Source organism: Calliphora vicina, chromosome 1 (assembly GCF_958450345.1).
Source record: "Calliphora vicina chromosome 1, idCalVici1.1, whole genome shotgun sequence".
In the NCBI taxonomy this organism is placed as follows: domain Eukaryota; kingdom Metazoa; phylum Arthropoda; class Insecta; order Diptera; family Calliphoridae; genus Calliphora; species Calliphora vicina.
The window spans coordinates 92900754-92917187 of record NC_088780.1 but is presented as its reverse complement, the minus strand read 5'-3'; the positions used below and the strand labels follow the sequence as shown (position 1 = coordinate 92917187).

The window sequence follows — 16434 nt, the reverse complement described above, 5'->3', positions numbered from 1 at the left end:
GACACAAATATTTTATTCTACACAAATAAGTTTTATATAAAAAGAAATTTAAACATAATTGACCATAGCTCCTTATAAGGCCTACTTCCGAAAATCACTTTAACATGCATAAATCTCATAAAAAGTTGGAATCCAAATAAAATTTATAGCTCACATATAAGAACCACAGGCTTTTCCTTTAAATATTTTTTTAATTTTTTAAACAAACACAAACTGCGAAGTTTTTTGCTTGTCTTCAGCTACACCCAGAGTATCTGTTGGGAATCGAACCCTCTACCCTAAGATTGATAGTGCAGCACACTATCGTTTAGTCCTTTTCAAAATAATGAATTTTTCAAAATAATGCATTTCATAGTATTTTAAACATGAAAAGTATTAATTGTCGTCTGTAAATAACTTTTTCTGCTCTTATTTATTTCACTATTCTGAATTAATAGAAAGGTAAAAAGGATGGGACAACAGATGATGGCTTTATTCGTACGACAGATAAGGCAATAAACCGTTAAATAGATTGCTTTAAAATTTAAAGAAAATTTCAATTCAAACCTAAACTTGAATTTTTGTTAAATATTTTTTTTTATTTTTTTTACTTTTTCATATACATAGTTCCTAAGGAAACTGTTCGTTTTACAATTTGTTTATTAATTTTTTTTTATTTTTATACTTATAAAACTGTTAACAAAACATCTCAATTAAATGTGGCTGCATGTGACTTGTTGCATGTACACAAATATTTTCTAATTAAAAACTTTAATAAAACATATAGGATCAACACGAATATATACAACATATATTTTTTAATTTCTTTTCTTTTCATATCCTTTCTATTCTCAACATTTGTACGTATATATAAACATCAACAACAACAATAATATCCATTCATGGACAACAATATGGAACAACAATAATAAATATTCTTGTTTGTTTCACCATGCCCTGGTCATACATAAAAACTCCCATAAACTCTAAAAACAACAAAATGGCAAATAAAAAACAATAACCCACCTAACCGACAAAAACAAACAATTAACACTGCAACAACAATAACATATGAATAGACCCGATGATATTCATACATTGTACTCTGGACGTACCGTTGAAATTAACAACACGGATGCTGAGGGACGCCTAGTATTGGCTGATGGTGTTTGTTATGCCCACAAAGACTTAAAGGCAAACATCATATTGGATATGGCAACATTAACAGGTGCCCAGGTATGTACATATATCCATAGATATACATACATCTGTATATAACTACATAAACATACATATATCTATATGTACGTTTGTATATACAATATCCTGAATGCATTGGTTGAAATGTAAATTAGGAGGGCCCCATTTTGAATTATTGTCCAAAATGTTGTCAATGTTTGTAAAGAAAATTAAAATTTAGTTTGTCCTTCCGTGTGTAACATTAAGAAATATTTATCTGAGATTCAGCAAAGTATATAGGTATATTCTGGATCCTTATAAAATTCTATGTTCATCTGACTGTCTTTCTGTGTAAAACACTCTCACGTTCAAAATTTACATAAAAACATTTGTCATTCTGCTCAGCAGTTTGGTATTGAAAATTAGTAAAATCGAGTAAAATGTGCTCAAATGTGAAAGAACAACTAAAATGCTGATATTTTTTTTTGCAAATATTTTTTTTTTTTTTTTTTTTGTATAATAAATATTTTATTTATTTTTCTTCAATTTATATAACCAAGCCTTAGGGGCCATTAATGGCTAATAAAAGCTACTAAATAAAATAATTAAATATATTAACTTTTAACAAAAATAGTATAAATAAAAATAGTTAAAAACAAGTAATTACAAAATTATTAACATTTTTTTTTTCTTTTATGCAAACATTTAAATAAATATAAATGTATATATAATTTAATAAAAAAAATAAAAAATATAGTTATCAGACCCTTTTTTAAAACATTATATAATAATAAAACAAAAAAATTATAATGCATGAAAGTGCATATCTTTTAAATTTTGAGGAATAGTTAAAGAGAAGGAGAAACAATTATAAATCATGTGTAATTACATAATTCATTAGTTTTCTTCGAAAGGCATAAGGCGAAGATGAGAAACATCTTAGATCCCTAGGTAGTGTATTCCATATTCTTGATAATCTTATCTGGAATGATCTTTCAAATATTGCGGAATGAAAGAGTGGATATAAAAATTGAGGGTTCCTATCAGAGTTTATCAAATGAAAGTTGTCTACTATATAATCAGGGAAACCGTTTACAAAAATCTTGTAAAAAAATATTAATAACCTTATAGCTACATAATTATGAAATGAACATCGAAGGAATCTGTCCACAAAGGGAGTTACATGGTGACGTATTCCCAAATGAAAAACAAATCTCACGATTCTATTGAAAATTATTTTAAATGTAGCAAATTCACGACCCGTAGTACCAGAAAATACTTCTATACAATACAAAATATGTGGCATCAATAAAGCATTAGCGACACGCATTCTAATAGAAAATGGAAGATATATATCAAGTGAATATAACCTTCTCAATAAAAATGATATTCTGGAAGAAATGCTGTTAATATGAGCTTTAAAATTTAAGTGATCATCAATTAAGACACCGAGACATTTCATCCTATTTACAAATTCAATACATGTGCCATCAAGTGTAATATCCATATTATCAGTTCGGAAACCAAATCCCATTAATTTAGTCTTTCTTGAATTAAGTTTAAATCCATTTTCAGAAGACCAAGTTAAAACTCTACTAATAATGTAATTAACTCCTTCCTTTAAGACATCAGGAAACTGTGAGTCTGCATAGTAAAGAAACTGAACGTCATCTGCATAGACAAAAGGCCTACAAGGCAGACCATTTCCTATATTCAGAAGGTCATTCAAGTACAACATAAATAGTAATGGCCCAATAACAGAGCCTTGGGGTACACCACTTACTACACGAAGTATTGGGGAGTTGGAGTCTCCAATCGAGACATACTGGCTTCTACCACATAAATAAGAATATATAAGCTTACAAGCCAAAAACGAAAAATCAAAATGCCGCAATAATTTTACCACAAGTCTTGAATGTATAACCCTCTCAAATGCTTTCGATAAATCAATAGAAATAAGAACAACATTCTTGCCTTTATCTACAAAATTTCGTATTGAATCCGTTAAACCAACAAGAAGTGCACTGGAACTATAGCCACATCGAAACCCAGATTGGGCTGAATGTAACAATGAGTTACCATCAAGATGAAGCAACATTTGTTTCATAAAAATATGTTCAACAACTTTAGACAGAATCGGAAGGACAGATATCGGACGCAAATTATTAAAAGAAACAGAATCACCTTCTTTCCTTATAGGAACTACTCTAGCCATTTTCGATTCTACGGGAAATACCGATGTAGTAATGATTGTGTTAACTAAATGAAGTATATGGGAAGAAAGAAATGGAAAAATAATTTTTAAGAATTTCAACGACAACCTATCATGACCTGATGCATTCGACTTAATTTTTCCAAAAGCTATATATAGATCCTCAAGATCCACACAATGGAATGAGAAAGCTCCTACAGTGTTATCATTTAGAGAGTCAAGTGAGAAAGGTACATCTTCATTTTGACATGAAACAAAATATTCATTAACTTCACTAGGATTTACAGTAATGAGATCATCTCGAGTCTCTAAACAACCATTATTCCTTAAGAAATTCCACATTTTCTTCGGACCAAAGTTCTGAAACATAGTTGAATAGGCACGCTCCTTAGCTACTTTAATTACTCTCTTAGCTCGATTTCTATATTCACAATATATTGTCCAATTTCTATGATTCCTATTTCGGAGATAATATTTATAGGCTATATCCCGTAACGAGATATGATATAATATATTAGGCGACTTAAACCAATTATCAGTTTTAAAACAAATCTTACGCCGCACAATTGGTACAAAGGAGTGCAAAATATCAACATTCGACATAAAAACTGATAATTGAATATTTACGTCCGCAGTCGAGTACATACCACAAAAATCTAACGAATCCACAGTATGTTCCAATGCTTCCATATTTAGTGCATTATAATCGGGATATGAGACATATTTTGTGAATGATTGAGTAGGAATATCAAGAGAAATATAAATAAAAGAGTGATGAGAAATACCTGGACATTGCATTTGACCAGATGTACCAACAACAAGAGAGGGGCTCAACAGAAAGTAATCGATAAGAGAAGTAGAATTATTATTAATATCATAATGAGTAGGAGCCGAATTATGATGACAAATCAAACCCATACCATGACATATCTGTCTAACTATATTAGAATTTCTAGAACAAAACATATTTATATTAAAATCTCCCATAATACAAACATTAGTATACCTATCAATTATATCACCAACAATTTCATCCATAATATTAAAATCACCCTTAGGTAAATAAACCACACCTATTAGAATCTTTATTCCACGTAAGATTATTTCAATAAATATTGATTCAAATACACCATACCTATCAGATTTAAAAACCACCTTATATTTAATATTCTTAGATATAAGCAAAGCTACTCCCCCAGCCCTTACAGGTCTAGGTCTATCACTTCTACACATATCATAACCAGAAATATTGACAGTTTCAGTCAAAGTTTCCGGCTTAAGCCATGTTTCGCTCAGACCCACAATGTCAAGAACATTACCACTAAGAATGTTTCTTATCTCATTTAATTTAAATGAAGATGAGGATGTACTAAAACTTTGAATATTATAATGACCGATCTTTAAATGTCCCACAAAGTTTAAAAGATTAGTACGAAGCACAGAGTTGTTGCTACATACTGGACCCAAATTAACAAAGGAATCCATAATAAATATATATAAGAAAAAAGCTGATAACTATATGCAAATTAATAATATAATAATCTGACGTTAAAAAAAAATGTAACTTCTGAGATGAATAATTAATATAAATTAATAAATAAGAAAAATATATATAAATTGCAAATAAAAGCTGATATACAAAGTTCAATAGAGAGAACATAACATTCTACTATTATATAAAACAATGAAATATATGGATTGAATCATTTATTCAAAATGAAATTCATATATTATCAAAGTTTTATAAAGCAATATTTTCATAAAAAAGAGAGAAAAAAAATCATTTTACAAAGCTTCGACAAGATAAAAATTTCATGATGAATATAATGTATGTAAATAAATAGGTATATACTTGAGCTATCTCCAGATTAAAGATTATTTGCAGAAGATAATGAGCAGTCATTCAATTCGTCTCCCTCAAGTAATTTTAAACATTGATCATATGTGAGAGTTTCTTCCGCATTTTCCGTGTTTTTAATTATAACTTTGGGAACGTCATAATTCAAAAATGTATATTTCATAATTTTACTTTTCTCTTTTAACTTTCGGCAAACAGTAATCAGCTTCTTAGCAACTTCAGTAAAGTGATCATTAAGGTACACATTTGATTGTAAGGTTCCACCAATCACATCATTCAGCTTAAGGTTTCGATTCCTATGATAATTTATCATTATCGCATCACGAGTTTGGACAGAGTTGAACTTCACAAGGACTTTTTTCCCACCAGCAAAATATGTGCAGTGTTGAATGTCAGTGTACGATAATAGAACATTGTATAATGTACAAATTTTTAAAATAGGTTTTCTTAAATCTTTAATTTTCTTTGGCAGTCCCGAAATAATAATATTTGACCGGTTTAAGCGCCTCTGTAAAATGTTGTTTTGATTTTCTAAATATAATATTCTATCGTTTGCTGCATTATCGACAACCTTAATGACGTCAAAACAATTTTTTATATCCGATTTAATTTGCTCACTACTATCACAATTCAAGATATTTTTGTTAGCAGACTTAGATTTCTCCTCCAGTAACTTAAGATTGCATTCGAGTTGCTCCTCAAGTTTACGTTTAGCTTCAAGGAATTTTTGTTCCAACTTTTCTTCTAAGGAGGACATAAGAGCCGAAAATCCATTTCTTAGTTCTTCTTGAATGTTGCAGTATTTTGGTAGTCTTGAGCAGTGTTCACAAACATATTTTAAATTTCTATTCTTCGTAAGAAAAACATGTTGCTCTACTGATACATTACTACAGGATATGTGAAAATATTTTTCACAATAAGAGCAATCAATACTTCTGTTTGTCTTCGTTATATTTTTATCACAAATAGGGCATTTAAATGGAACTTTAGACATGATTAAAATAGCAATAAATTCATAAGTCCCAGCTCTGATGTAAATAAACAAATGTAGTTCAGGCAGCCGCAGCACCAATATATAAACAAGAGTTCTCCAAATTACTCCAAATTGGAAGAACAAGAACAGCAAATCTTGGAGAACAAATTAAATTTGTATTCTCAACGCCAACAATAATTGGTATAAAACAGCAACCCCAATATTATAAGCAGCCAGTATGATTTCGGCCACAGAGTACGGCTTATAGGATGTTTACTTGTATTTAGCAAACAAACAATGTATGAAATAAACTTTTATATTGTTGTCAGATGGCACTTTAAAATTTTACTTTTTAACAACTTTTGTATAAATAAAAACCACTTTATTACAATTTAATAAATTTTTCTTAAATTATTTTCTTAGCGAAAAAATTTGCGCGTTAGTTCATGACGAAGTTGCCAGATCACATCTTTCTATTTGTTGGTATTTTTTAAATATATTGCAGATATTTTTACACGCAATTCCTATAATAAAAGGATTTGTCCTATGGTAAAAATCGGTCCATGATTTCTCAAGCCGCCATACAAATTTATTTTCGTAATTAAAATGTATGGTACATAAATATCTTTAGACAATTGGTATAAATATATACAAAATTCAGTAAAAATAAAATTTCGTATTAAAATAAATCATAACACCTTATTTTTTAAGGATTTGTCCATATTTGTGCATATCCCCCACATAAAGTCCACTTCCGAAAATCAGATCACTTATAAATATCATTATCAGGTTGACATTAGGCAAAAATTATCATCTTATAATTGTTCATATCTTCCATATCCCCCTGTCTATACTTGACAAATATTTATCATAACCAGGGCAAGGATTTCTATGCAAATGCATGTTTGTAGTCAGTAACTCAAAATTACTTTTGACAATTTATCTTTCCGAATCGAACAAAATGACATCGAACTGTTGTTGCATATTTTTGCGTATTTTGTTATAAATGCATATTTTTCTTTTAAATGCATTTATTGACATATTTACCCATTTTATTGCATATTTAATTTTCTTTTGGATATATTTTTATATTAGTGTACACTGTACATTAGACCGTACCTCAAACAAAATATTCCTCCTACATCCCCTAATGTAATGTATTTCTGCAAGACAGTTACGAAAAATTTTTTTTTTCGAACGTAGGGGTTGCCTTTTTACATTTTTCGTTATATCTTTGTCATTTACAGTCGGATCTTAAAGTATGATATATCAATATTTTTGTCTCGGGAATGTTTTGCTTAAGGGCCATAGACCTCAAGTATCCCGTTCTAGTATTTATCCACCAGATCTTTGTTCCTACCACCCTAATGTACCACCCAAATGTCACAAAATTAATGCTTGCAAGAAATCATTAAACTTCTGCCAACGAAGTAATTCGATAATACCTGTAGAACAGTCTGCATTTACCGTCTCTCTTTATAGTGCATATTATAAGCGCATATTTTTAGTAAAATCGAGTAAAATGTGCCCAAATGTGAAAGAACCACTAAAATGCTGATAGTTTTTTACAGAAAGATAAATTGTTCATGACCACTAATACGCCCACTTATCAAACATATCTGCAAACTAACCAAAGGCAGTGACATGGCTGAGTTAGTGTTGAGAATTCAATTTCAAATGGGCCGCTATGTTAGCAGTAACAAAGCAATTTGGCTCATTTTTTTATTTGCCATTCATGAAAGACACCCAAGTTTTGCTCACTTTATTGAGGAGAATGTATTACAATGAGATGATCGACCGCCATCTACAGCATTGACCAGATTTTTTGAAATGTGCCGAAATTACGACATTGCCCGAAATCAATCGTCAAAGAAATTTCAACAGGGGAAGCAAGGAAATTCAGTTCGCATTCAAATTTTGGTATCATATAGACTATTGAAAGTCGCATAGATCGGCTTAAAATACTCTGATATTTCACAAGGATTCCAAATCATTATGTTTGTATATCGATCGACCTAAAGATCAATATCTTGTGGAACAGATAAGACAAACAAGCCGAAAATCTAGTTTTTATACTATATTGTACACTTAAAACTTTGATAACAATTACCTCGATTATCTGAAAATGATAAAATCACCCAAAAAATGTTTAGATAAAAAAAATTTTCATAGAAATTATCAATATTAGGTACGGTTTTTGTTATTATGTACTGTATTGAATGATATTTGTAAAGACGGTATTTTTCAATTTAGGATTGTATGTTTGATTTTCAAATGTTTCTGCAGATTCTCCATACAAAAGGTACAATCCTAATACAAATGTATATGTGTATGTATCAGCATGAATATGTTTCTAAACATGATTGCATATATATAATGAATGAAAACGGATGTTAGAGAGTAATATTAAATTATTAAAGGAACTGATTTTTAGAATTGAATTAAAATTGTTAACGCTTAAATTTAAATCTCTAAAGTAAATTGCTTAAGAAAATCGTAAATAAATACAATAATATTTGGAAATATCACATTAACGTTACATACTAGAACGAGAGAGCTAATCTCTAAAGCTGGTTTTCCGCATACACCGTAATCGGCGCCGATAACGAAAACTGAAACTGAAAAACGTTGGTGTTCGTCACCGTCTCGTTTCTGAAGTTGTTTTCGTTCCGGCCCCAAATGACAGGTTTTTCGTTACTGATCTCGGTGCCGTTCGTTCCCAATTTTCGTTGCCGATTTCTGAAACGAACTTTTTTGAAATGAATGGAATTTCGTTTTCAGAGCCGATTACGGTGTATGCGGAAACGTAGCTTAAGCAAATTTTTAGACGATTTAAAGACTGGCAGAAGAAATGCGTATAAATTTTATACCGCATTTCGAAAAAAGTTCTTCTTTCACTACTAATGTCACAAAAAATGGAGATGACTATGGAGTGCCAATACAATGGAAACTTTTTTTGGAAACTAAATTCTGTAATCTCAGTTTTCTAATATACATTTATATTTAAGAGATATCTTTCTTCTATATAAATAAAAATCAAATGTCGTTCGTTAAGAACGGCGATTTAGACAAATTTTTTTTAAAATGTTGGCTATAGTCCAACTTAGGTTTTTGCGGAATGAAAAATTGACCACGCCCACTTTTTTCGATTTATTCAAAATCTGAAAACGGCTGCACCAATTTGGCAAATTTTTGGTTTAAAGTTTCATAGTAATCCAATTTAAGTTTTTACTGAAAGAAAAATTAACCACGCCAATTTTTTTCCTATACATACATATATCCAAAATCGCAGGACGCATGGACCGATTTGCCAATTTGTTTTAATGTTCGCAATAGTCAGCAAAAGTTTTTACAGAAATAAAATTTGTAAACGTCCACTTATTAAATACATCGATCTGAGATCACTCATATTTCAGACCAAAATTCGATTACTTACAGTGACGGACAATACAATAGAATCACTACATACATATAAATTTAAGTAAATCATTAAAACTACAGAATTTAGTTCAAAAATTTAAATTATTTCAGTATATACTAATGCCTATGGTGTACACAAAAAATAAATAAAACTAAAATAAAAAAAAAAATGAACACATTCTTATGTTAAAAACTATGACAAATATAAAAAAACTAAATGAGATACGCGACATTAAAATAGAATCAATCAGTCTAATACTTATTAAAATTAAAGAACTTCTTAAAAACACATGGTTTTCCTAATATTTTGTTGCATAACCATTATTTTTGATAACAGCATAACATCTTTTTTGCATTGAATTTACCAATCGTTCGCATGTAGAACGAGGAATATCGTACCAGATTTCCTGAATTTTTTGCCATAATTCTTCCTTGTTTTTCACTTTTTCAGGTCCAAGTTTATCTTTGACTATTTTCCATAGGTTTTCGATAGGATTTAAGTCAGGGGATTGCGAGGGCCACTCCATAATATCAATTTTGTTATCTGAAAACCACATTTTCGCAAGACCTGAAGTGTGCTTTGGGTCGTTATCTTGTTGGAATACCCATTTTAAGGGCATACTCCATTCTGCATGTGGCTTCATAACATTTTCCAAAATATTCACGTACAGGTGCTTATCCATATTTTCCTTAATCCAGTAAATTGGGCCAACGCCATACCAAGAGAAGCATCCCCATATCATAATATTTCCACCACCATGTTTGAACGTTTTTGTTGTATAACGAGGATCTAATTCAGCATTTTTTGGACGTCTGACCCATGTTTTACCATCGCTACCAATCAAATTAATTTTTGTTTCATCCGTCCACAACACATTTTGCCACTTTTTTATATTTTCCGGGCCACACCAGTCTTTATGTTTTTTTGGCAAATTTCTTTCTTGCTGCCACGTGCTTTTTAGTGAGCATAGGAACTTTTCTTGAAGTTCTGCCATGCAGACCAGCATCCACCAATCTTCTTTGAATAGTTCTTGTGGATACTTCACAACCAACCTCCTTCCGGATTGCGTCAGCGGACTTAAATGGATCTCGTTTGGATATTATAACAATTAAATTATCTTCATGATGACTAGTTTTTCGTGGTTTTCCTATGGAACGTGGCGGCTTGCGGATGGATAACGCATTGAAAACAAATTTCTGGGATCGTCCTACTAATTTAGCAATTTCACGTTGAGATCGGCCGGAACAACTTAAATTTTTAATAATTTTCCATTCTTCAGTGCAATGTTTTGCGCGACCCATTTTTTGATAAATATTTTATTACCGATAGCTAATATTTAATAATTACTATTAAAATATTTTCTCATTAACAAAAAAATCCAAAAATCCGAGGACCACATAGACAAAATTCAAAGGCAAAATAAAAATAGAGTTTAATACAGGGACATAACTGTTATAACCAATATTGGAAAAAATCCTGAAATAATTGTTTATCAAGAATTTTTGAAAAATGGTCTCTGAATAACAGTTAAAAATAACCAATATTATTTTGGTCTTTGGTAACCATTATAAACGATTTTTATTTTATTTGGTCTTCAATAACCATTATGATAGATTTTTATTTTTTTAGGTCTTTAATAACCATTATAAAAGATTTTTATTTTTTAGGTCTTTGATAACTATTATTAAAGATTTTTATTTTTTTTGGTCTTCCGTAAACATTATGAGTACCAACAAAGTTTTTTGGTCGCATGGACCTGGTTTTCTTGAATTTTAAAATAGACAGAGAAAGATAAATTGGTTCAGAATTTCATAAGAATCAAGAATATTTATGATTATAAACAGTTTTCTTTTAAAATGTGCAATATGTGGGAGCTATGACTAATTATGGACCAATCGGCATAAAATTAAGTGACATGTCTTCTGTATATATGAAAGTTATTTGTGCTATATTTTATTTGAATACCAACTTTTTTAAGAAATCTATACTCGTTAAAATGCTTTTCGGAAGTGGGCATTGTATGGGAGCTATGACTAATTATGGATAAATCGTCACAAAATTTAGTAGTGAGAGTTCGGCTTATATAAAACTTATTTGTGCTGAATTTGGTTTGGATATCTATATAACTAAGATATTTATGAGGGATTATTTATTTTCAGATAGGACAATCGTTTGGGGGCTAGGAGAAATAATAGACCGATTTTAACCAAATTCAATAGACTTCGTCCTTGGGGCACTATACGCTATATCACTATGGTGGTGTAGGGTATAAATATTTGTAATGACTGTAGTCTATCGAAGACCAAAAAAATAAATTTTTTTTATAATGGTTATCAAAGACCAAAAAAATAAAAATAATTCATAATGGTTATTGAAGACCAAAAAAAATAAAAATCTTTCATAATGGTTATCAGAGACCGAAATAAATAAAAATCTTTCATAATGGTTATTGAAGACCAAAAAAAATATAAATCTTTCATAATGATTATCAAAGACCTAAAAAAATTAAAATTTTTCATAATGGTTATCATAGACTAAAACTTTTTTGAGTTATTTATAATTGTTATTACGGGACCTATTTGTTTGCAGTTATTTTTTCTATAACCAATTGCTTATTTAAAAAAAAATAACAGTTATTTCGGGTCCCTGGTTTAATATATTATATATAAATCATAGTTTTATATGAAATATTGGTAGTGATTCTATTGTTGATTCACAATATCTTAAAATATTAATAGTTGGCCAATAAGCGTTTAATCAAAAAAAAGGTGCTCGATCTGTGATCACTCATATTTCTGACAAAAAATCAATTTTTATATAAAAACTCAAAATATCTAAATTCGCTAATAACTTGGTCAATTCGCGTTTAATCAAGAAAAAGAGCTCGATAACTCATATTTCTGAACAAAAATCGATTTATTATATAAAAACTCTAAATATCTAAATTCGCTATAACTTGGCCAATAAGCGTTTAATCAAGAAAAGGAGCTCGATCTGTGATCACTCATATTTCTGAACTAAAATCAATTTTTTTATATAAAAACTCAAAATATATAAATTCGCTAATAACTAGGCCATTAAGCGCTTAATCAAGATAAGGAGCTCGATCTGTGATCACTCATATTTCTGACCAAAATTAGATTACTAGTCCAAATCATATCATAAATTCGATACAGATTTAAACGATGTATATAAAATATAAAAATTCGTTAGTAACTTGGCCATTAATAAAAGGAGCCCGTTCTGTAATCACTCATATTTTTGACCAAAAATCGATTTTTTATATAAAAATTCAAAATATCTAAATTCGTTAATAACTTGGCCAATAAGCGTTTAATCAAGAAAAGGAGCTCGATCTGTGATCACTCATATTTCAGACCAAAATTAGATTACTAGTCCAAATCATATCATAAATTCGATACAGATTTAAACGATGTTATGCATCCATACGCATAGGAAAATATAAGTTTGGAGATTCCAGCACGTCAATGACCCTAATCACACCTCTAGGGTTTTAACCGAGTGGTTACAATCCAATGAGGTTCGTGTTTTCGCTAGATTTTAATGCCATAGAAAACCTATGGGATATTGTAGATCACAAAGTACAAAATTATACCCCGAAGTAAGTTTTATCAGATGAGGTTAATAAGGAAAGCAAAAAAATTAAATTAAGTATAACAAAAAATAAATACAACATAAAAACTATAAGCTATGAAAAGGCCTCGAGAGGTATTTTTTGATGATATTTTATATAAATATAAAGTCACTTCTTCAATTAAGGTTATTATTGCAATAAATTACAAAATATTGACTAAAATTTTCAAATAAAAATCGTTGTCTATTGGATCTGAAAATATTTTTATACATAGAAAATGTTCTTTCGACATCAGCTGATGTTATAGGAGCAAATTTAAAAGACAATATGTATTTCTTTAACACTTAGAACGGTTAAGTTTGAATTAGAACTAAAACAAGGCGTATTAACAAGGTGAGTGCATAAAATCAGCTGTTTCTTAATTCGCTGTGGTTTTATGTACACTATATGTCAAACTTTGTTTATGTTTACATTTGTTATTGTAAATAACATAGTAATATTTTAATTCGCCTTGATTTTGACATTTACCGTACATTTTAACAAAAACAAAGTGCCTGTTGTTTTTGCATTGTTGTATTTGTTGCCGGGACGCACTCACCTTGTTAATACGCCTTGAACTAAAATTTACTAGTTCTAATTCAAATTCTCTTATTCACCAAATTATACTTCAAAATAAAAAATTTTAATATTTTTAGGTGAACCTAATTTTCGAATTGTTTTTTTATTTTTTTAAATAAATTTTTTTTTTTAAATTTTAAAAAAAATGTATTGTTTTTTAAATTTTTTTGGTGAAAAGCCATCTATTTTTTAATTTTGAATTTTAAACAAAGGAAGTAAAAACCTGTAACACAACAGCGAAAAATAAGACAAAATTTGTTTTTGATAAAGTCAAAATATGCTATTAAACAGTAAAATATGCTCTAAAAACGCAAAAATATGACATATTTGCAAAAATATGCATTTAAGGGTAAAATATGCAAAAATATGCACTAACAAATCGATGCCAAAATTCTTAAATAGTTCTGAAACGTGTAAATATCTTATCCATGTGCTTATTAGACTCACCAGAAAAAACATGCATTTGCATATTTTGGTTTCCCTGGTCATTAGCAATAGTCGATAATAACAATATTGAAAATTTTAAAACAGACTTACATCCACAAAATGTCCACCTTTTGTCGTCCTATGGAAAGGTATTATGGCAAAATAAACATCGAAAGAGTAGAAGATTTCATCAAAATCTTACTAAATAAATTGTTTTTTTCCTCAAAGTTTTAAAACATTCAGAATTTCACTAAAAATTTATTGTATGCTTAGATTTTATCATAAACTGTACTTGTCTTATTTACGTATGTATATTTAAACAATACGCGTATTTCTAGTTACAAACCATGTACATAGAAATTGGTTGTATCATGTTGAAACATCCTTAGAAAATAACACAACGCATACACAATATTAGCACAAAGTGTCTGAAACTCAATAAATAAAATGGTCTTATTCTAACGCAAACCATGGAAATAAAGTGGCAAACGAAAATGAAATCTGAAAATTTTGCAATTTATTTTTTTCAATTAACCTCATGACTTTCGAAAGTAATGCAAATAAATTAGTTTCAATGCAATAAACTAAGGTACAGTGTTAAGTCAAGTTATAAGAATTTGAAAGGAAATTATATGAGATTGCATGAGACTTAAGTTGAAAGGAAACGGGAGGATCTATGTAAAAGCGGACAGCAGTCGGATTTACCCTATCCGATTTCAATGAAATTTACCACATACATAATATATCCAATATGTTCCTCATATCAATGACTTTTTCAATGGAAACTTATTCCGATGTAAAAATATCGCGATTTGAAACTTAAAAAAAATTTGTTAAAATTGTCTAAAATTATATATGTATACATAATTGCCCATAACTTTGAAACTACTCAAAGACCAGCATAATTGTTGACTCCATTTTAAAGTCAAGTATATTGTCCTTAAAATGGTTTGAATAAAATTGTTTACTTCCAAAAGGTTAAAGGTCAATTTTCGGAGTATATATTTCAATGTAAAAAATATCAAAGATTGGGGCGTGAAAAATGAAAAAAGTTCATGGTATGAGGACACCTAAACTATCTACTATATTCCTGCAAAATCGAAAAAATACCGTTCGTTGAAGAATATATTTCCATTAAAATATATCTACATACACAAATAAAATGGGCACTTTAACCACACATTCTGTCAAATATTTCCCGATTTCGAAGGTTATAAATCAAACTTTGGACTTCCACCATATTTCATCGGCCATTCTAAGTTTTATATCTAAATTTCAGATTTTTATTTAGACAATGAGATCATCCAAGAAAATTTTTTAAAATTCTCATGCTCATTAAAATTCCAAAATGATATTCTACATTAAACATATTTTAAATAGAAGCTCCTCACAATTGACAAATACTAAATAACTCATTTATAAATTATTTTATTATCATTATATTAGAAGACAACGTTACTGTCTACTGTGCTCTACATGCAACTAACATTGAGGGGGGGAGTAAAAAAGCAACGATATTAAATGTTCAAAAATCAGTTCAAGGATAAACAATTTGCGCGATTCTCTCAATAAGGGCGGGTAAAGGCGAAATTGAATGTTTTACAAATGAATGAAAGGAAGCAAAGCATTGAATAAATGAACTCAGTTTAGTTAAAGCACTAAGAAACAAATTTATTCTAATAAAAAATAGTTTTTATTATAATTTATATTTTTTTTTTTAATTTCAAAATTAATTTAATCCATTATTTAATGAATGAATATCAAATTTATATTATAACTCGTTCTTTATGTTTTTGTTAGGCTCAAATTAAAATAAAACGTATTTTTGCTTTTTTTAACTTTTACAATTATAAAAATGGCTTTTATTTGATTTTATTTATTTTTCCATTTTTGTAATAAAAAAACCACTATGGATTATTAAATGTTTGTATGAAGTATATTTTTGTATACAATATTAATGGCTGGCTGTATGCGAACATTTTTTTGCACTGTTGTTTCAATTTTTAACCCGCAATTCACAAAAACAATTGTATAATTATTCAAAATGCAGCAGCATATTTTTAATGCTGCTGCTGCTGCTGCTGCTGCCGCTTTTTGTATTATATTAAATCAGACAATTAGTGCGCCACACTACACTGCTTATAAATGAATAATTGAATGTATGAATGAAAGT

General features: G+C 29.3%; 1 protein-coding gene across 2 annotated transcripts in view; it reads left to right on the top strand.

The window, feature by feature from the left end:
* grsm (granny smith) overlaps window positions 1-16434 on the top strand; it is a 114157-nt gene that overhangs the window by 8735 nt on the left and 88988 nt on the right. For both annotated transcript variants that reach the window (XM_065515132.1, XM_065515133.1), the window contains exon 3: window positions 1059-1215. In XM_065515132.1, the coding sequence (XP_065371204.1) occupies window positions 1059-1215 (157 nt within the window). The remainder of the gene's footprint in view (window positions 1-1058; window positions 1216-16434) is intronic.